The sequence below is a fragment of the Centropristis striata genome, chromosome 18, assembly GCF_030273125.1.
Source record: "Centropristis striata isolate RG_2023a ecotype Rhode Island chromosome 18, C.striata_1.0, whole genome shotgun sequence".
Classification (NCBI taxonomy): domain Eukaryota; kingdom Metazoa; phylum Chordata; class Actinopteri; order Perciformes; family Serranidae; genus Centropristis; species Centropristis striata.
Window position 1 is genome coordinate 33,954,888 of NC_081534.1, and position 21,831 is coordinate 33,976,718.

The 21,831-nt window shown below is 35.7% G+C and overlaps 1 protein-coding gene across 1 annotated transcript in view; it reads left to right on the plus strand.

Moving 5' to 3' along the window:
* Nucleotides 1-5,543: 5,543 nt before the first annotated feature.
* pex7 (peroxisomal biogenesis factor 7) overlaps nt 5,544-21,831 on the plus strand; it is an 87,555-nt gene continuing 71,267 nt past the window's right edge. The window contains exons 1-6 of the mRNA XM_059357208.1: nt 5,544-5,776; nt 7,165-7,294; nt 8,286-8,343; nt 8,672-8,822; nt 9,088-9,165; nt 9,288-9,396. Of these exons, the coding sequence (XP_059213191.1) occupies nt 7,186-7,294; nt 8,286-8,343; nt 8,672-8,822; nt 9,088-9,165; nt 9,288-9,396 (505 nt within the window). The 5' untranslated portion in view covers nt 5,544-5,776; nt 7,165-7,185. The remainder of the gene's footprint in view (nt 5,777-7,164; nt 7,295-8,285; nt 8,344-8,671; nt 8,823-9,087; nt 9,166-9,287; nt 9,397-21,831) is intronic.

Here is a 21,831-nt window from a genome sequence, read left to right on the forward strand (position 1 = left end):
TTTGTGCTGTTTTTAATAAAAATCTTGTGACGATAGTTTATACTCCTGATATATGAATTATTAAAATAAATGAATCGGAACAAGGACACGGAATGACGGGTGATATTTTTCAGAAAATTACCAAAAATGTTCATAAAATGATCAAAAATACGTGAAATTCCAAGAAAAAGTCAGAGAAATTACCAAGAAAGACGTGAAATTATTAAAAAAGAGACAAAATGACCAAAAAACTGACATAAAATGACCAAAAAAGACCAAAAACCCCTGGGAAATTACCCAAGAAAGGCATAAATTACCATAAATGACTGAAATGACCAAAAACTTACAAAAAATTAACAATAAAAGATGTGAAATTACCAAAAAAAAAATTAAATGACCAGAAAAAGTCATAAAAATACCAAGAAAGACGTGAAATTACTAAAAGAGACAAAATGACCAAAAACTGACATAAAATGACCAAAAACATCTGCAAAATTACCCCAAAATTTCCTAAATTACCAAAAAAAGACGTGAAATTACAAAAAAATGACCAAAAACGTACAAAAAATGTACAAAAAAAGATGTGAAATTACCAAAAAAGACATAAAATAACCCAAAATCCCCACAAAATGACCAAAAAAAGATGTAAATAACCCAAAATTACCTAGACAAGACGAAAAATGACAAAAAAAAAATACATAAAAATGACCAAAAATCCCCACAAAATGACCCAAAACAGACATAAATGACCCTAACCTGTAGTGGGGGGACGTCCAGCGGGAGCGGGACCTGGAGCAGAGGGACGATGTGGCCCTGTTCCTGCTGAGCCTGGCCCCGGCCCTCAGACGGCTCTCAGCAGAGAGACAGTCCTGGCTCCGGACCCGCATCCAGCAGCTGGTGCACCAGGCCGAGTTCGGCCCCGCCACCGCCACCAACGCCGCCTCCACCCCGGGCTCAGCCTTCCTGTGAAACATTTCATTTTTCTAAATCCTGTACAGATCACAAACACTTTTATTCACCTATAAAGGATTTCATTTCCCCATTTTTATTCTACTGTTACTTCTCCTTTGTGCTGTTTTTAATAAAAATCTTGTGACGATAGTTTATACTCCTGATATATGAATTATTAAAATAAATGAATCGGAGCAAGGACACAGTATGACGGGTGATATTTTTTCAGAAAATTACCAAAAATGTTCATGAAATGATCAAAAATACGTGAAATTACCAAGAAAAAGTCAGAGAAATTACCAAGAAAGACGAGAAATTACTAAAAAAGAGACAAAATGACCAGAAAAGACCAAAAACCCCTGCAAAATTACCCAAAAATGGCATAAATTACCCAAAAAGACGTGCAATGACCAAAAAATGACCAAAAACTTACAAAAAATTTACAAAAAAAGATGTGAAATTACCAAAAAAGACATAAAATAACCGAAAATCCCCACAAAATGACCAAAAAAAGATGTAAAATGACCAAAAAAATACATAAAATGACCAAAAATCCCCACAAAATGACCAAAAAAAGATGTAAAATGACCAAAAAAAGATGTAAAATGACCAAAAAAAGATGTAAAATGACCAAAAAAATACATAAAATGACCAAAAATCCCCACAAAATGACCAAAAAAATACATGAAATGACCAAAAATCCCCACAAAATGACCAAAAAAATACATAAAATGACCAAAAATCCCCACAAAATGACCAAAAAAATACATGAAATGACCCAAAACGCCCACAAAATGACCCTAACCTGTAGTGGGGGGACGTCCAGCGGGAGCGGGACCTGCAGCAGAGGGACGATGTGGCCCTGTTCCTGCTGAGCCTGGCCCCGGCCCTCAGACGGCTCTCAGCAGAGAGACAGTCCTGGCTCCGGACCCGCATCCAGCAGCTGGTGCACCAGGCCGAGTTCGGCCCCGCCACCGCCACCAACGCCGCCTCCACCCCGGGCTCAGCCTTCCTGTGAAACATTTCCATTTTTCTAAATCCTGTACAGATCACAAACACTTTTATTCACCTATAAAGGATTTCATTTCCCCATTTTTATTCTACTGTAACTTCTCCTTTGTGCTGTTTTTAATAAAAATCTTGTGACGATAGTTTATACTCCTGATATATGAATTATTAAAATAAATGAATCGGAACAAGGACACGGTATGACGGGTGATATTTTTTTCACAACTGGAAAAAAAAAACCTAGAAGAAAGACACAAAATTGCCCAAAAAGTGTCAGAAATGACAAAAAAGACATAAAATTACCTAAAAAAGACACAAAATTACCAAAAAAGACATAAAATGACCAGAAAATATGTTCAATTACTAAAAGAAAGGCACAACATTGCCAAAAAAAGACGTACAATTACCCAAAACTAACATAAAATGACAAAAAAGTATGTGAAATGACCAAAAAAATACATAAAATGACCAAAAAATATGTAAAATGACCAAAATAGACACAAAATTACTAAAAGAAGACCCCAAAATGAGATAAATGACCAAAAAAGGATGTGAAATTACAAAAAAGAGACAAAATTACCAAAAAACTGACATAAAATGACCAAAAAAGTCATGAAATTACTAAAAAATGACCAAAAAAAGATGTGAAATGACCAAAAATGACATGAAATGACTAGAAATCCCCCACAAAAACACCAAAAGTCCGTGCGAAATTACCCAAAAATGGCATAAATAAAAAAAAAAGACATGAAATTTCTAAAAACTGAAGAAAAGACGTGATATTACCTAAATAAAAACATAAAATGACCAACAATTCCCACAAAATTACCCAAAAATGGCATAAATTACCAAAAAAGGCGTAAAATTACTTAAAAGATACACAAAATGACCAAAAACTGACAGAAAATCACCAAATATCTCGTAGCTTATACATGAAAAAACTGTCCAGCAAACAGTCCAGCAGAGACACAAGATCATTGAAAAAAGTCAGACAGAAAATTTAATACAGCAAAAAGGCTTTTTTATCTCTTCAAATGTTTGCTATTTCCCTGCTGAAGCATTTACATGAACAAAACATATATATATATATATATATATATATATACATATATATATATATATATATATATATATATATATATGTATATATATATATATATATATATATATATATATATGGCCCATTTCAGAATTGCGGGTACATTTGAAGTTTAGAAAAATTAAGAATTTGATTTCATTTTTTTCCATAAAACCTTTTTAATTCCCATAGAGAATACTTTAAATTTAACACTTCCAGCATTTGCCAAGCTTAAACATGTAAGATTTAAAATATTTAATGTGAAAATCATCGTAATGACAGTAAAATCAGTCAACTCTGTTGCAGACAAATTAGGGTAAATATGTATAGTACTCAAATGTGATACATTTTAAAACCATGTCTTTCCTAAGAGAACTTTTGTCTTTACATCAGCTAATTCAACTTTAAATTTTCTAAGATAAAGATTCTTTTTTCAGGAGTAAAATCATTGACACATTTAATTGGAAAGTTGCCAAGACAGTTTGGATTTTCTCTAAATATTGCTCCAAAAATTAATGAAACACTTTGAAATTTCATGTATAGTGAGAATGTTAATTATGACACAGCTTCTGGTTAGTTTGTCAACAATAAAACATATTTAATTCACATTTTTTTTTAAATAAAACTGTGAGAAACAGAGTTGACGCCTATGTAAATGGAGTTGACATGAATAACAGAGTTGACAAACTATGTGTAAAAGGCCAAAAACAGTAACTCTGTTATCATTGAAATTTTGACACATGTAACAGAGTTGACAATAACAGAGTTGACATTTTCCACCATTTTGTGCTTTAACTCCACATGCTAGCTTAAAACCAGATAGCACATGTCATGAATAAAACCATAATTTTATGAATTTTCATCATATAATTGTTTTAAAAAAAATGACTGACAGATTCACTAGAATATCTTAGTAACAGATTTGACATTTAATTAATCTACTGTTGGTGTATTCTCAACATTTTGTACAAGTTAATGCGAGAGAAAGTGTAACATTCATTAATTCCCTCCAAATATTTTCTGCAAGAGGAAGTGACATCACTGGGTGCAGGTCTCATGTTTTTTATTTGAATGCTGTAGGGTTTTTTATATGGTTTTATAACAGAGATAACAGAGTTGACCGGATCATAGGGACAGATAAAAAATATATATTTTTAATGTTGAAATCCCATGTATTACAGAAAATAAATACTCTGTGCAACTGTAAGTATAAGTATTTATAGAATTAGCTAAAAAAAACTGCTAATTTTAATGAATTATTTTATGTTAATTCAATATGAACATGTGAATCACAAGCTGAAGACAGCCAATAATTGGTGGGTAGGAATCATTTAATGAATATTTTACATATAAATTGTGCCTAAAATACACACCAATCATTATTATTGGGGAACATTCAATATAATTAGCAATATTATTTAAAACAGATCCAGTAAATACTTTTTTAGGGGGAAATAATCAAAGGTTTTCCTGGGAGACGCGAAATGTACCCGCAATTCTGAAATGACCCATATATATATGTATATATGTTACAAAGAGTTGTAACGTTTGGTTTATTAAAATGAGTCTCTGGCTCCATCTGGTGGTCTCATTACTACATTTACTCTCACTGTTATCTCCTGTTGACACTGGGGGGTTCTTTTTTTGTTGAAACTGTACTTTTTTTAATTTACTCTTTTTTTTTTTTTTGCTTTTTTTTAAAGAGCTCAATATCAACTTGTCTGATGAATTATTTTTTTAAATTTGAAAATAAAGCATAACTTCTATATGAACACTGTTCCAAATGCCTACAAGTGTCACTAATGTGTAATAAACAAATCTACCAAAAAAGACACAAAATTACCAAAAATGACATTAAATGACCAAATAAGACGTGAAATTACCAAACAAAGACACAAAACTACCAAAATAAGGTGTAAAATGACAAAAAATCCAAACAAATTACCAAAAAAGAAACAAATTTATCAGGAAAAATGTAAAATGACCAAAACAGTTTTGTTGACATTTTGTAACTTTTAACTAAAAAAAATAAAAACAATATTTTTTTTTTTACAACAATTAAAACTCTCAATTTAATGTGTTAGTTAAAAGTTACTTTATTTATTTTTACACTGGCATTTATTTATTTATTTATTATTATTATTATTATTATTATTATTATTTCCGATTATTATTACTGATATGATTATTTTAATATATTTATTTATATATTTTTTTGTTTATTTTTAATATATATATATATTTTAATAATAATATATTTTAATTTAATTTTTATTATTTTATTATATTTATTTATATTATCTTAAAATATTATATTATATATATTATATTATAATATTATATTATATTTATTTATATTTATTTATTATTTTTATTATTTATTTAATTTTAATTTTTTATTTAATAATAATAATAATAATAATAATAATAATAATAATAATATTTAATAAAAAGCTTCAATATATATAAAAGCTTTTTATATGTGTATTTATGTGTCTGTATCTGTTTAAAGTGTCTTTGTACCGTTCTACGGTCTGTGAAAGGACTACAAATAAAAGAAACTACAAAACTACAAAACCAACTGCCGCTTCCATCCGGGTCACCGGACCACGTGACAACAACACGGAAGCTGGCAGACAGGCGGCAGAGCTGCAGAGAAACTGGGGAAAAACGTGTTTTTATGGAGTTATGAAGCTTTTTTCTGATGTTTTAACGTTTCTAAGGAGCTTCTGAATATAAAGAGCTGCTTCTGCTTCATCTGTGAGTCCAACGACACCTTATTAAGGCTGTCTGTGTCCGTTTCACTGACATTTACTGTTTATTTGCTACATTTCTGTGTTAAATATGAACTTTAATAATACTTTAGCTAACATAGGAAATATAAAACATCATGCTGGAGATGTGTTGACATGTTTTATTTAAGTACAAGCAGTAAAACCAGAGTTTAGACAGAAACCTGAAGTAGAAATACTAAAATATCAACATCTAAATGTACTTTAACCTCAACAAACAGTTAGTTTCAGGACGTTTAAAAAAATAAAAATAAAATTAAACTTTGTTTATTAAATCTCTATAAATCTATAAAACCTGCAGCTCAATCACAACAACTCAAACAGTCTTTGTGCAGAATAACACAGTTAGAATGACAGAAATCAGGAAAAGAAGTTGAATTTATCTGATTAAACTATTTTTGAAAATTTAATAAAATATAATTTATACGTAATCACTTTTCCAAGCGCCCACACGTGTCACGAATGTTGTAAAAAAAAAAGACAAAAAATGCATAAAATGACCAAATAAAGATGTAAAATGTCCAAAAAAGACACAAAATGATAAAAAACGACATAATATGATCAAAAAGAGATATTAAATTATCTAAAAAAGACACAAAATGATAAAAAAGTACATTAAATGACCAATAAAGGACGTGAAATGACCAAAAGACGTAAAGTTTCCTGGTCTCTCACCTTGTTCTGTTGGATTTTACAGCAGGTTTGTTGTTGTTGTTGTTGTTGTCTCTTCTCTCCCAGCAGGAGAAATTTAATAAAATAGAATTTATATGTAAACACTAAGTGCTTACAAGTGTCACGAATGTTGTAAAAAAAGACACAAAATTATTAAAACAAAACATAAAATGACCAAAATAAATACAAAATGACAAAAAAAAGACACAAAATGACAAACACAGGACGTTAAATGTCCAAAAAAAGACACAAAATTACCAAAAAAGTAACAAAATTACAAAAAAGGAACAAAATTACCAAAAAAGACACAAAATTACCAAAAAAGGAACAAAATTACCAAAAAAGAAACAAAATTACTAAAAAAGAAACAAAATTACTAAAAAAGAAACAAAATTACTAAAAAAAAACCAAAATTATCAAAAAAGACACAAAATTACTTAAAAAGAAACAAAATTACTAAAAAAGAAACAAAATGATCAAAAAAGACACAAAATGAATAAAAGAAGACCAAAAATTTCCCAAAAAAGACACAAAATGACCAAAAAAACACACAAAATGATCAAAAATAAGACGTACAATTATCAAAAAAGACACAAAATGAATAAAAAAAGACACAAAATGAATAAAAAAAGACACAAAATGAATAAAGCCTCTCAGAATGTTGTGTGTCCTCTGTCCCAGCAGGAGGCGTGAGTGCAGCTGGACATGGAGAAGGTTTTCCGCTGTCCGTCCCGTCACGGCTACGCTGTGGAGGCGTCTCCCTTCCTCCCCAACAGACTGGCCTGCGCCTCCTCCCAGTACTACGGCATCGCTGGTACCACAACAAAACATAAACACACCTTCTATTATAGAGAGAAACTGTAAAAACAGGCGTTATCGTCAGAGGTTGGACTTTACGACGGCCCTTGAACACATCATCAGTTCTAAAAAGTGACCGTTACTTGTGTTAAATGTTGATATTAGTGTCAGAATCGCTTTATTCTCCATGTGTCATTTAAAATAAAGCGTTTACACAGAGCAGAGAGGAGAGGACAGGAGAGGCTGTTTACACAGAGCAGAGAGGAGAGGACAGGAGAGACTGTTTACACAGAGCAGAGAGGAGAGGACAGGAGAGGCTGTTTACACAGAGCAGAGAGGAGAGGACAGGAGAGGCTGTTTACACAGAGCAGAGAGGAGAGGACAGGAGAGGCTGTTTACACAGAGCAGAGGGGAGAGGACAGGAGAGGCTGTTTACACAGAGCAGAGAGGAGAGGACAGGAGAGGCTGTTTACACAGAGCAGAGAGGAGAGGACAGGAGAGGCTGTTTACACAGAGCAGAGAGGAGAGGACAGGAGAGGCTGTTTACACAGAGCTGAGAGGAGAGGACAGGAGAGGCTGTTTACACAGAGCTGAGAGGAGAGGACAGGACAGGACAGGAGAAAACTGTAATTTCACGTCTTTTCAGTCTTTTTGTGTCTTTTTTGGTCATTTTACGCCTTTTTTTGTAATTTTACGTCTAGTTTTGGCAATTTTGATACTTTTTTTGGGTACGTTTTTTTTTTTCCACAACATTCGTGACACTTGGAGAAGTGTTTATATATAAATTCCATTTTCTTTTAATTTTTTGAATATAATATATCAGAAAAAATCTACTATCATTTTATTGTTATTTTCTGATTTCTGTCATTCCAACTGTGTTATTCTGCACAAAGAGTTTTTTTCCCAATATTGGTAATATTCAATTTTCATCTCCTTACGAACATTGTTATTTTTTCTTCTAACTTGTCACCTGTCTGTGTGTGTGTGTGTGTGTGTGTGTGTGTCAGGTTGTGGGACGCTGCTGGTCCTGGATCAGACAGAGACAGGAGTCGTTCTCGTTAGAAGGTAAATATTATTATTATTATTATATTATTATTAATAATATTATCTGTTCAATATGGGCTTTCTATAGAAAATGATGTGCAATAATTCAATTTGTCACACTTGTTATGTGTGTGTGTGTGTGTGTGTGTGTCTCTCTGTGTGTGTGTGTGTGTGTGTGTCTCTGTGTGTGTGTGTCTGTGTGTCTCTGTGTGTGTGTGTGTGTGTGTGTGTCTCTGTGTGTGTCTCTGTGTGTGTGTGTGTCTCTGTGTGTGTGTGTCTGTGTGTGTGTGTGTGTGTGTGTGTGTGTCTCTGTGTGTCTCTGTGTGTGTGTGTGTGTGTGTGTGTGTAGCTGGCAGTGGGGGGACGGCCTGTTCGACGTGTCCTGGAGTGAAGCTAATGAACACCTGGTGGTTTCTGGGGGAGGAGACGGCAGCCTGCAGCTCTGGGACACAACCAATCAGAACGCTCCGCTGAGAGTAGCCAGAGAACACACACAGGAGGTAACACACACACACACACACACACACACCCACACACACACACACACACACACACACACACACAGACAAACACACACACACTTTAGTCCTTACAAACCGTGCACAATTCTACCTTCTTACCTTGTGTGTGTGTTTCTGTGTGTTTCTGTGTGTGTGTCTGTGTGTGTGTGTGTGTGTGTGTGTGTGTGTGTGTGTGTGTGTGTGTGTGTGTGTGTGTGTCTCTGCCTGTGTGTGTGTGTGTGTGTGTGTGTGTGTGTGTGTGTAGGTGTACTCTGTGGACTGGAGTCAGACTAGAGGAGAGAATCTGGTCGTCTCTGGTTCGTGGGATCAAACAGCTAAAGTGGTCAGTTACACTTTCAGTTTTTCTACTTTAATTCTCCTCTGACTGTCTCTGTGTTTTAATATTTCTGTGTGTGTGTGTTTGTTTGTTTGTTTGTTTGTTTGTTTGTGTGTTTGTTGGTCCAGTGGGACGGCAGCCTGGGCTGCTGTCTGGCCACGCTGAGGGGTCATGAAGGGGTCATCTACAGCACCGTGTGGTCGCCTCACATCCCAGCATGCTTTGCTTCAGCCTCAGGTAGGACACACAACAAGACACAACAAGACACACAACAAGAGACACAACACGAGACACACAACAAGACACACAACAAGACACACACAACAATACACACAACAAGACACACACAACAAGACACACACAACAAGACACACAACAAGACACACACAACAAGAGACACAGCAAGACACACAACAAGACACACACAATATGAGACACACAACCAGAGACACACAACAAGAGACACACAACAACAGACACACAACAAGAGACACAACAAGACACACAACAAGACACACACAACAACAGACACACAACAAGACACACAACAAGACACACAACAAGACACACAACAAGAGACACAACAAGACACACACAACAAGAGACACACAACAAGCGACACACAACAAGAGACACACAACAAGACACACACAACAAGAGACACAACAAGAGACACACAACAAGACACACAACAAGACACACACAACAAGACACACACAACAAGAGACACACAACAAGAGACACACAACAAGACACACAACCAGACACACACAACAAGACACACAACATGAGACACACAACAAGAGACACAACCAGAGACACACAACAAGAGACACACAACAAGAGACACAACAAGACACACACAACAAGAGACACACAACAAGCGACACACAACAAGAGACACACAACAAGACACACACAACAAGAGACACAACAAGAGACACACAACAAGACACACAACAAGAGACACACAACAAGACACACAACATTAGACACACAACAAGAGACACACAACAAGACACACAACAAGAGACACACAACAAGACACACAACATGAGACACACAACAAGACACACAACAAGACACACAACAAGAGACACACAACAAGACACACAACAAGAGACACACAACAAGACACACAACATTAGACACACAACAAGAGACACACAACAAGACACACAACAAGAGACACACAACAAGACACACAACATGAGACACACAACAAGACACACAACATGAGACACACAACAAGAGACACAATAAGACACACACAACATGAGACACACAACAAGAGACACAATAAGACACACACAATATGAGACACACACAACAAGACACACAACAAGAGACACACAACAAGTGTTTTATTGTTTCTTGTGGATGTTGTCAGTATTATCTGCTGGTCAGCAGGTGGTGCTGTAGCTGTGTTGTTATTGTGTTTGTGTGTTTGTGTGTTTGTGTGTTTGTGTCTCTCTCTGAGTGTCTGATGGATTCTGGTTTCTGGTTCCTGGAGCTGACTGTGTTTATTGTTGATGTGAGAGAAAACACTCTGAATAACTGTCTAGAAGTCTGAACTGCTGCTTTATTTTCCAGTGTTTTCTCTACAGAAACAAGTTTTACTCTCATGAATCACAGCGTGGTGCGTTCAGGGTCTCACACAGTTTTTCTCTAGCAGCCGCCAGACTATAATATATATATATATATAAATATATATGTATATATATATATATATATATTTATATATATAAAAAAATGCAATAAAATTGAATTTATACATAAACACTTTTCAGAGTGCCATGAATATTTGTTTTTACTTTTAAAGACACAAAATGAGCAAAGAAAGACAAAATTACCAAAAAAGACACACATTTACCAAATAAATGTAAAAGTTACCAAAGGAAGACCATAAAATGACCAAAAAAGACACAAAAATACCCCCAAATATATGTAAAATTACCAAAAAAAAAAGATGTGGGAACAACTCAAACATGTTTTTGTGCAGAATAAAACAAGTGAATAAAACAGAAGTGAAATAAAAACACTTTTCCAAGTGCCAACAAGTGTCACGAATGTTACATGTTAAAATATGAACACAATATTTCCCCCCAAAATAGCAAAAAGACACAAATTCAACACAAATTACCATAAAAGACATAAAATTACCAAAAAATACCAAAAAGACACACATTTCACAAAAAATACCAAAAAAGACCAAAAGAAAAAACAAAAATACCAAAAATTTCCAAAAATCACCAAAAAAGACACAAAATTAACAAAAAGGACACAGTATTACCAAAAATTACCAAAAAAAACAAACAAAAACACCAAAAAATGACACAAAATGAACAAAAAGACAAAATTACCAAAAAACAAACAATAATACCAAATATGACACAAAATGAACAATTAATATTAAGAAAGACACGCATTTAACAAAAAATACCAAAAAAGACACAAAATTACCAAAAAAACAAACAAAAATAACAAAAAAAGACACAAAAATAACAAAAAATAACAAAAAAGACACAAAATTACCAAAAAAGACACAAAACTGCCAACAATTCACAAAAAAAGAAACAAAACTACCAAAAAAGACACAAAATTACCAAAAAAAAACACACACAACGACCAACAATTACCAAAAAAAGAAACAAAATGACCAAAAAACCCAAGCCTTTTGTGGTTCTCCAGCAGAATCCATCGTGCTGCTGCCAGACAGTTCAACAGGCCACAAAGAAGAACAACACAAGAAGAAGAACAAGAACTTGTGTTTGGGTTCTTTTACAACGAGCTGTTCCATCAACAGGGAACCTGAAACACACAAATACAATGTGAATAAAAACCTTGACAACCACTGAGTTCATACAACAAATGTGATGAAGAAATCCCATCAGTTTCCTTTGTAATAATATTATTTTGAAGAGACTTGATGTCCGGCCTGTTGAATGTGTCCAGCAGGTCCTGGTCCTCCTCTCAACCTCCAATTAAAGGATCCAATTAAAGTGGAGTCACACTCGGCAGGTTTGGCTGCTGTCACACAGTGTAAATACTTATTCTAACTAATCTGTAGCAGCTCCTCGCTGCTCTTTTAATTCACTGAATCTTCTCAGTAAACACTCTGAAACGCCCCGAGTCGGCACAAACGTTCAGCAGGAAGAAGATAAATCAAAGCGCTGCTTGTGTTTGACGTTTTAATTTTAACTGACCTAAAGAAAAGTGAAAGGTCAGAGTAAAGAAGTGGAACCAGTCCTGAGCTCCGTCCAGGAAGAGACTTCTACAAATGAGCTTCATTCACAGACAATAAGTCAATCAGCTGTTCCAGAGGGAGAAACAGGGATTATCTTATCTGTGTGTGTGTGTGTGTGTGTGTGTGTGAGCAGCGCTAACGCTATCAGAGGGGCGGAGCCTGTAGACCAGCTGGAGTCAGATCAGTGTGTGGACACACCGCCGCTAATGACTTCAGATAAACTGGTTTGAGAGGAAATCTGATGAGGTTTTATAAGCAGCAAGATGTGAAGCTCCTGTTGCAACACTGAGCTCCTGTTTCCCTTAAAAAGACTAAACGTAGATCTGTTTCCCTTAAAAAGACTAAACGTAGATCTGTTTCCCTTAAAAAAGACTAAATGTAGACCTGTTTCCCTTAAAAAAGACTAAATGTAGACCTGTTTCCCTTAAAAAGACTAAACGTAGATCTGTTTCCCTTAAAAAGACTAAACGTAGATCTGTTTCCCTTAAAAAGACTAAACGTAGATCTGTTTCCCTTAAAAAAGACTAAATGTAGACCTGTTTCCCTTAAAAAGACTAAACGTAGATCTGTTTCCCTTAAAAAGACTAAATGTAGACCTGTTTCCCTTAAAAAAGACTAAACGTAGATCTGTTTCCCTTAAAAAAGACTAAACCAGGGGTCTCAAACTCAAATTACCTGGGGGCCGCTGGAAGCAGTATCAAAATGATAGAAAAAAAACTAAATTACTTAAAGCAGAAACAAAATGACCAAAAAAAGACACAGAATTACTAAAAAAAGACACAAAATGACAAAAAAAGACACAAAATGACCAAAAAAAGGCACAAAATGACAGATAAAAACTAAATTACTTAAAAAGACACAAAATGGCCAAAAAAGACACAAAATGGCCAAAAAAATACACAAAATGACAAAAAAAAGACACAAAATGACAAAAAGACACAAAATGACAGAAAAAAACTAAATTACTTAAAAAGACACAGAAATAATTTATACATAGAAACGTAGGAAAATTTGTCTTCTCCCTCACAATCCTCTGGTAAAGCTGTCAGAGTTATAGTTTGGGCGTAGGACGCACAGATGATCCACCAACACCACCAACAGCCTCATTGGCTCCCATATTAAAAACGCAGGAAGATTTATGTAGAAAAGCATATTTAACAGTTTTTCAGATCGCTCTAACAAAGCTATTTCTTCATTTTTCTTCACAAAAAATCATATGTAGACGTTCAGGAGGAACTCAGGACGCTCAAAGTGAAGTCGGATCAATGATAGGTATTATGGTTTTGCCAAAAATGCTTTCTGTTCGAGGCCAGAAACTCCAGTTTGTCCACCTCTGGCTGCTGTCACTGTTCCGGGCAATTGGCAGTTGGTGGCAGTTAAATGTGTTGATTGCTCTGCTCTGATTGGTCGACCACAAAGCCTTTGATCCTTTGATGTGATTACAGTTACAGATACACACACACACACACACACACACACACACACACACACACACATTTTGAGGTTAAAGGGCATAGGTTGCTGTATCAATAAATACTTGTAAAGGAATGCTTGTTGTAGGTGTGCTCCTTGTATATTATATAGTATCATAACATTACTAGTATTAATTGTTATAAATCTCTGAAGAATCTCATCATAGTGTACACACACCGGCAGTAGCCCCTGTGGCCCTTTCACTGTTTCCCCAGAGGACATTTTCTCGTCTTTAATTATTGTCCTCGTTGACAGACAGAAATAGAAACGTGTGGACTGACTTGTTCCAACGTCGGGACACTAAAGATGTAAACTCAGATAGATTTTAAATGAAAGACTAATTGAATATGAGACTCCAGAGGTCAAGTGTTGTTTGGGATGATTAGAGATAGAGATAAATGCTCTGCTGCAGATCTGGAGCTCTGCTAAATGATTTAGTGAGCTCTGAGCTGCGTAATGAAACCATTAGAGGAGAGACGCTCCACGTTAGTGAGCTGCTGACGTCCACGTCCACATCTCACGCTTCAACCTGCCACAGCTCAGGACAAACACACACGAACACTGGGTTTCTTTAGAGTGACTTGTGTCATATTTATTTCATACTGTGTTTTAGTTTAAAGCTGGGGTCTCAAACTCAAATTACCTGCGGGCGGCTGGAGGCAGTATCAAAATGACAAAAAAAGACACAAAACTACTAAAAAAATACACAAAATGACAGAAAAAAGACACAAAATGACTGAAAAAAAGAATAAATTACTTTGAAAAAACACAAAATGACACAAAATAACCAAATAAATTCACAGAATTACCAGAAAAGACACAACATTATTTAAAAAGGCACAAAATGAACAAAAAAAAGACATAAAAAGACCCAAAAGACACAGAATTACCAAACAAGACACAAAATTATTAAAAATAGACACAAAATGACCCAAAAAAGACACAAAATGACCAAATAGGACACAAAATTATTATAAATGACACAAAATGACCAAAAAAAGACACAAAATTATCAGAAAAGACACAAAATTACCCCAAAATGCATAAAAACATTAACAAAAAATAAGTAAAGTTTTCGCCACATATTGTCCATATTAAAGTATTGTCATGTTTCCAGCCTCTCCTGTCCTCTCCTCTCTGCTCTGTGTAAACAGCCTCTCCTGTCCTCTCCCCTCTGCTCTGTGTAAACAGCCTCTCCTGTCCTCTCCTCTCTGCTCTGTGTAAACAGCCTCTCCTGTCCTCTCCTCTCTAGTCTGTGTAAACAGCCTCTCCTGTCCTCTCCTCTCAGCTCTGTGTAAACAGCCTCTCCTGTCCTCTCCTCTCTGCTCTGTGTAAACAGCCTCTCCTGTCCTCTCCTCTCTGCTCTGTGTAAACAGATTCTCAGTGAATATTTGTGTCTTAGGAGCAGAATTTAATGTTTTTAACAGGATCTTTTTAGTGCAAAAAGATCAGTTAAGTTACACGTTAAAGTTGCCCGTTGCTTTCTGTTTTTCTGGCAACAAAACCACCAAAGCATCGACAGCTCCACAGTCACTTCAGACCACCATCGAGCCTGAAAGATGAAAAACAAACTGGAAAGTGTTCAGTTCTGCTCACACCTCCCAAACCAACCAACTTGTGTCCAGACTGAGTTATTTGGGGTGTGAAGCTGTAAAGAGCCTCACAGTGAGCTGCAGGTGATACAACACGAGAACAAATCACCTCCTGCGTCTCTGGATCTGCCTCAATTCAGTCCAATTAAGTTCATTCCAGTCCAGTCGTTTGTCTTCCTGCTGCTGCTCTACTTTCTCTTTGTGTTTTCTCCTTTTACTTTTCTTTTCTCTTCCCCTGAAGGTTCAGTCAGACTTTACTTCAGCCCGACACAATTATCCTGCACTCAGGACGCCAAGGCCGAGGTCAGGTGTCGGCTCAAAGTTATAATGACCAAAAAAGATACAAAATTACCAGAAAAGACATACAAATACTAGAAAAAGACACAGAATTACCAGAAAAAGACACAAAATTACCAAAAAAAAGACATAAAATGACCAGAAAATGACATACGATTACCAGAAAAGGACACAAAATTACCAAAAATGTCACAAAATGACCAAAAAATACATAAAATTACCAGAAAATGACTCAAAATTACCCAAAAAGACATAAAATTACCAGAAAAAGACACAAAATTACCAGAAAATGACACAAAATTACCAAAAAGACATAAAATTACCAGAAAAAGACACAAAATTACCAGAAAATGACACAAAATTACCAAAAAGACATAAAATTACCAGAAAATGACTCAAAATTACCAAAAAAAGACATAAAATTACCAGAAAGTGACACACAATTACCAAAAAGACATATAATTACCAGAAAATGACACAAAATTACCAAAAAAGACAAAAATGTAACACTGTGCTCCAGGCCGCAAATTCCACTCTACAGAAATAATTTATACATAGAAACGTAGTAAAATTAGTCTTCTCCCTCACAATCCTCTGGTAAAGCTGTCAGAGTTATAGTTTGGGCGTAGGACGCACAGATGCGCCACCAACACCACCAACAGCCTCATTGGCTCCCATATTAAAAACGCAGGAAGATTTCTGTAGAAAAGCATATTTAACAGCTTTTCAGATCGCTCTTACAAAAGTATTTCTTCATTTTTCTTCACAAAAAACATATGTAGACGTTCAGGAAGAACTCAGGACGCCCAAAGTGAAGTCGGATCAGTGATAGGTATTATGGTTTTGCCAAAAATGCTTTCTGTTCGAGGCCAGAAATTCCAGTCTGTCCACCTCTGGCTGCTGTCACTGTTCCTGTACATTCTACAGCGGCAGTTAATTCTGTTGATTGCTCTGATCTGATTGGTCAACCGCAAAGCCTTTGATCCTTTGATGTGATTACAGTTACAGATACACACACACACACACACACACACACACACACACACACACACACACACACACACACACACACACAACACAAATGCGCGCGTAAGCTCGCACACTCCTCCAGATACACATGTTTCACACACACACACACACACACACACACACATTTTGAGGTTAAAGGTCATAGGTTGCTGTATAAATAAATACTTGTAAAGGAATGCTTGTTGTAGGTGTGCTCCTTGTATATTATATAGTATTATAACATTACTAGTATTAATAGTTATAAATCTCTGAAGAATCTCATCATAGTGTACACACACCGGCAGTAGCCCCCGTGGCCCTTTCACAATTTCCCCAGAGGAATTTTTTTAGTTTATGTTCAAATACACATTCTGTTTTTATTTACGCTTTACTCTGCAACTCTTTTGTAACCAGGGTTCTCTTATTAACTAAAAGACGACCACATTTGCACTTTTAAAGCACATTTAAAGCACATTTAAAAGTCTGTGCAGAGCTCTGGGTTCGGTCGTTTTATCACTCTGATTTATTGAAAACAACGTTGGATTATTGTCCAGCTTTGTGTGTGATTGAGCCTCGACTCTGTCTATCTCCCTCTGAGCAGCACCACTGTGTGTGTGTGTGTGTGTGTATGTGTGTGTGTGTGTGTGTGTGTGTGTGTATGCTGAAACACACACGCACACACTCTGTTAATAATGTGTTTGTTTGTGTTTGTTCAATGATAGCAGGTAGTGTCTGGTTAAATAATTGATAGCAGGCAGGTTCACTGGTGCACACACACACTCTCCAGGTGTGTGTGTGTGTGTGTGTGTGTGTGTGTGTGTGTGTGGCCTCAGGGGAGCTTCAGCTCAGGATGGACTGTAACTGTCCTCGTGCAGCAGCTGAGCTTCACCAGACTGGTTTGTGGGGACGAATCAGTCTGGGACGTCTCAGGTCGGTTCTGATCTCCAGCAGGTTGTTCTCAGAAAAAAACAGTCAGAGCAACAAAACAGGTGGCGTAGTGCTGAGTAGCGTTGCAAATTTCTGGGAATTTCAAAAGCTGGAAACTTTCCATGGGAATTAAACTGGAATAAACCGGCAATGAAACAACCAGATTTCATGCAAGTACACTCGAGTATCTGCTATTCTTCAATCATACGCACACAGCAAATTGTTTACTGCAGGGCTGCTGAGGCCACGCCCCCACAGAAGCCACGCACATATATAATATATATAATATAGTAATTAATCTTAAATCTTAATAATAATATAATATTAAAATATCTTATATAATATCTTTGGTAATCTTGTGTCTTTTTTAATAATTTTGTGTCTTTATAAAATAATTGTCTTTTTTGTCATTTTGTGTCTTTTTTGGTCATCTTGCTAGTTTTTGGGTCATTTTGCTAGTTTTTAAAGTAATTTAGGTTTTTTTTCTGTGTGTCTTTTTTAATAATTTTGTGTCTTTTTTTAGTGTGTTCACTAGTGTGTTAAAAAAGGATGGGTAAAATGCAGAGGTTGAATTTCCGCATTGTGGGATTAATATAGTAATTAATCTTAAATCTTAACAATATATTATAATATGTATATAATATCTTTGGTAATTTTGTGTCTTTTTTAAAATAATTTTGTGTCTTTTTTTTAGTCATTTTGTGTATTTTTTTTTGTCATTTTGTGTCTTTTTAAAATAATTGTGTGTCTTTTTTAGTAATTTTTTGTTAGTTTTTTTTAAATAATTGTGTGTCTTTTTTGGTCATTTTGTGTCTTTTTGGGTCATTTTGTTAGTTTTTAAAGTAATTTAGGGTTTTTTTTCTGTCATTTTGTGTCTTTTTTAATACTATTGTGTCTTTTTGGTGTGTTAAAGAAGGATGGGTTAAATGCAGAGGTTGAATTTCCCCATTGTGGGGTTAATATAGTAATTAATCTTAAATCCTAATAATATCTTATAATATGTATATAATATCTTAAAAGTCTGCCCGAGCAAATAAAACACGAGCGACTCTTTCTTTCTTCTAACACAAAATCCTACCAACAGACTAACATAAATCACCTCCAAATCCAGAAAAATAACCCAAACTAGAAACGTCTTGTCTAATCTTCTGACTCCTTGGTACTTAATACCTTTTAAGGTTTCAACCAAACCAAACTGCCCCGTGCAAAGTAGTATTTCCACGATATATAATTGACTAATAAACAAAAATGTCGACCTCATAGTAGCAAGACAAGATCATCAGTTAGTCAAGCATTGATCAAACAGCCTTTCTCTTATTTTCTGTTAATCATCACCAACCTGCTGCGTGTCCCCGGGCCGCTGATGGATATTAGATTATTAACAATATCATCCATCAGTTGTTAATACAGCGGCCTCACCGAGCCCCAGAGGCTCCAGTGGAGCGACTCAGTGGTCTGAGGTGATGGAGGTCCTGTCCTCCTCGGCTGCAGGCCGAGTCCAGGCGGTAATGAGAAGACGGCCGCCAATCGATCGGAGGAAGAGAGGGACGCTTCCTGTGAGGACACAACTTCATTCACACACTATAGAGAGTTTACTCTCTACAGCAGGAGGCTCAAACTCTAATTACCTGTTGGCCGCTGGAGGCAGTATCAAAATGACCAAATAAAGACACAAAAATACTAAAAAAAAGATACAAAATGACCCAAAATGACCCAAAAAGACACAGAATGACCAAAAAAAAATACACAAAATTACTAAAAAAGACACAAAATATTAAAAAAAGACACAGAATTACCAAAAAAAGACACAATATTACAAAAAAGACACAAAATGACAGAAAAAAGACTAAATTACTTCAAAAAGACACAAAATAACAAAAAAGACACAATATGACAGAAAAAACTTAATTACTTAAAAAAGAGACAAAATAACCAAAAAAAGACACAAAATGACCAAAAAAGACACAAAATTATTTTAAAAAGACACAAAATGACAAAAAAAGACACAAAATTATTTTAAAAAGACACAAAATTACCAAAAAAGACACAAAATTACCAAAAAAAGGCACATAATTATTTAAAAAAAGACACAAAATGACCAAAAACAGTAATTAAAGGGACCTTCCACACACAACACGGTAAAGTGCCATTCATATAAAACTCACATTAAACTTTCATATCAAGGTGGGGGCCACAAAATATCATCACGAGGGCCACAATTGGCCCACGGGCCGCCAGTTTGAGACCCCTGGTCTATAGTCATCTCACTGTGGTGAGGTAGAAATTAGAGGTGTGAATCAGCAGAGGCCCCACTAGTTCAGTCATGATATGATTTTATTGTGATTTTAAGCATTTTACAACATGGTGAGTATTGAGATACAAAAATTGTGAGTCGAACTGATATTTAGATTTAGGTTTATTTATTTGCATAGTTAGAATGACTTGTGTCTGTGAAATAACGTGGCGACTGAATCACATACCTGGTTCCAGTGTCTTTAGCATGGAGCTAAAACCTGCTTTCACCAAAGCTGTATGGCCTCAAGTCTTTGTAAATGGAGAAAGTAATGTATTGTGTTATTTTGAATTGGGATGCAGCCATGTATGTAAAGAGAAGACTTGTGGGAACCCAGAGAGCCTGTTTTCATTGAGATAGCCGCTTTAAAAATCACCATGAAATGTAAAAAAATAGCTGAACTTTGCAGTGCTATTTCGACAACACATGGTGTCTATAGATTCCCTAGATCTTCTAGTTTCATATGATACCAGCATCTCCAGTATATTACAAGGAAGAAAACAAAAACAGGGGAAATATTGACGGTCTGCCAGAATGCTAAATATCCATACTTGGCAGCTATGAATCAATAGAATATTGCCATGCAAAATATCACAGTACTATGCTGTATCGATTTTTCCCCCCACCTCTATTAAAATATACTGCAGCCTCATGTATCCTGTGTTGGTTGTGCATGACCTCAGAAATTAACCCTTCGCTCCCTTGAGATGCAATATGCATAACTGCATAACCTCTAGCAGCAGTATAGGGATGTATGAAACTGTACGTCCGTGCATGGTGGAAATGATGGAAAAACAAAGTGTGGACGGTGCTGATGTCGTGTTTGTTCATCAGATGCCCGAGCTGGCTGAGCAGTTTTATCAATCACCTTTTACATGGTCTGATTTCTGTTGATCTCTCTATGGAGCAGGGGTCAGCAACCTCTGACATTAAACATTTTGAACACAAAAAACACACAAAAACCCACAAAAAAAATATAAAAACCACAAAAAAACCCATAAAACACACAAAAAATACACAAAAACATACATAAAAAACACATAAAAACACAAAAGATACACAAAAACACACTAAAAACCAAAATGGCAAAAAACACAAAAAACACAGAAAACACATAAAAATGCATAAAAATCACACAAAAAACATTAAGCACAAAGGAGCACATTAAAAATGCTGAATGCACACTGCAAAATTCAATAAAATCTCTGCAAAAACTTCAGTAATATCATGTTACACTTGGTCGAGGTGGTTTTTACCTTTGCTGAAAAAGAGTTGATATGCTAAATGTAACATGGAAACTTTAAAAGCTGCTTCGTTTCTACGTTGCAACGTCATGAGGTGTCATGCTCCGGCGCTTTCGTGGTCTCCAGAGGGTTAATAATGGGGACGCCAACTTTTTGTACAAAAACCTAGAAAAAGGAGAACTGGAAGAGAAAAATGGTATTCGGTGTGGATGAGATTCACACAGCTGCGGAGAGCATTTTAAATCAGGTTAAAGAAACAATACCAACTAAATCTAAACATGTTTTCCATTGTAAAGAACCAAAAGGTCACCAGCAGCAGTAAATGGGCACCATGAGCACCATGTCAGAGTGAGTGAGGAGGGAAAACAAAGACGTTAGAGGTTGATATCAGGTGTGACAGCTGAGTTATGAGCTGTCATGGTTGAGTTCCCAGTTCCACGGCCTCTGGACTGAAGTGGTTCCCAGTGGTGGTGCCCACTGACCCTCTGACCCGCTGACGAGCTGAACTGGAAAAGGAAATCGACCTTCAGCTCGTCGTGTTTAAATTGCTGGTTTCCCTGTGAGGTCTGGGGTCCCGGTGGAGGTCTGTGG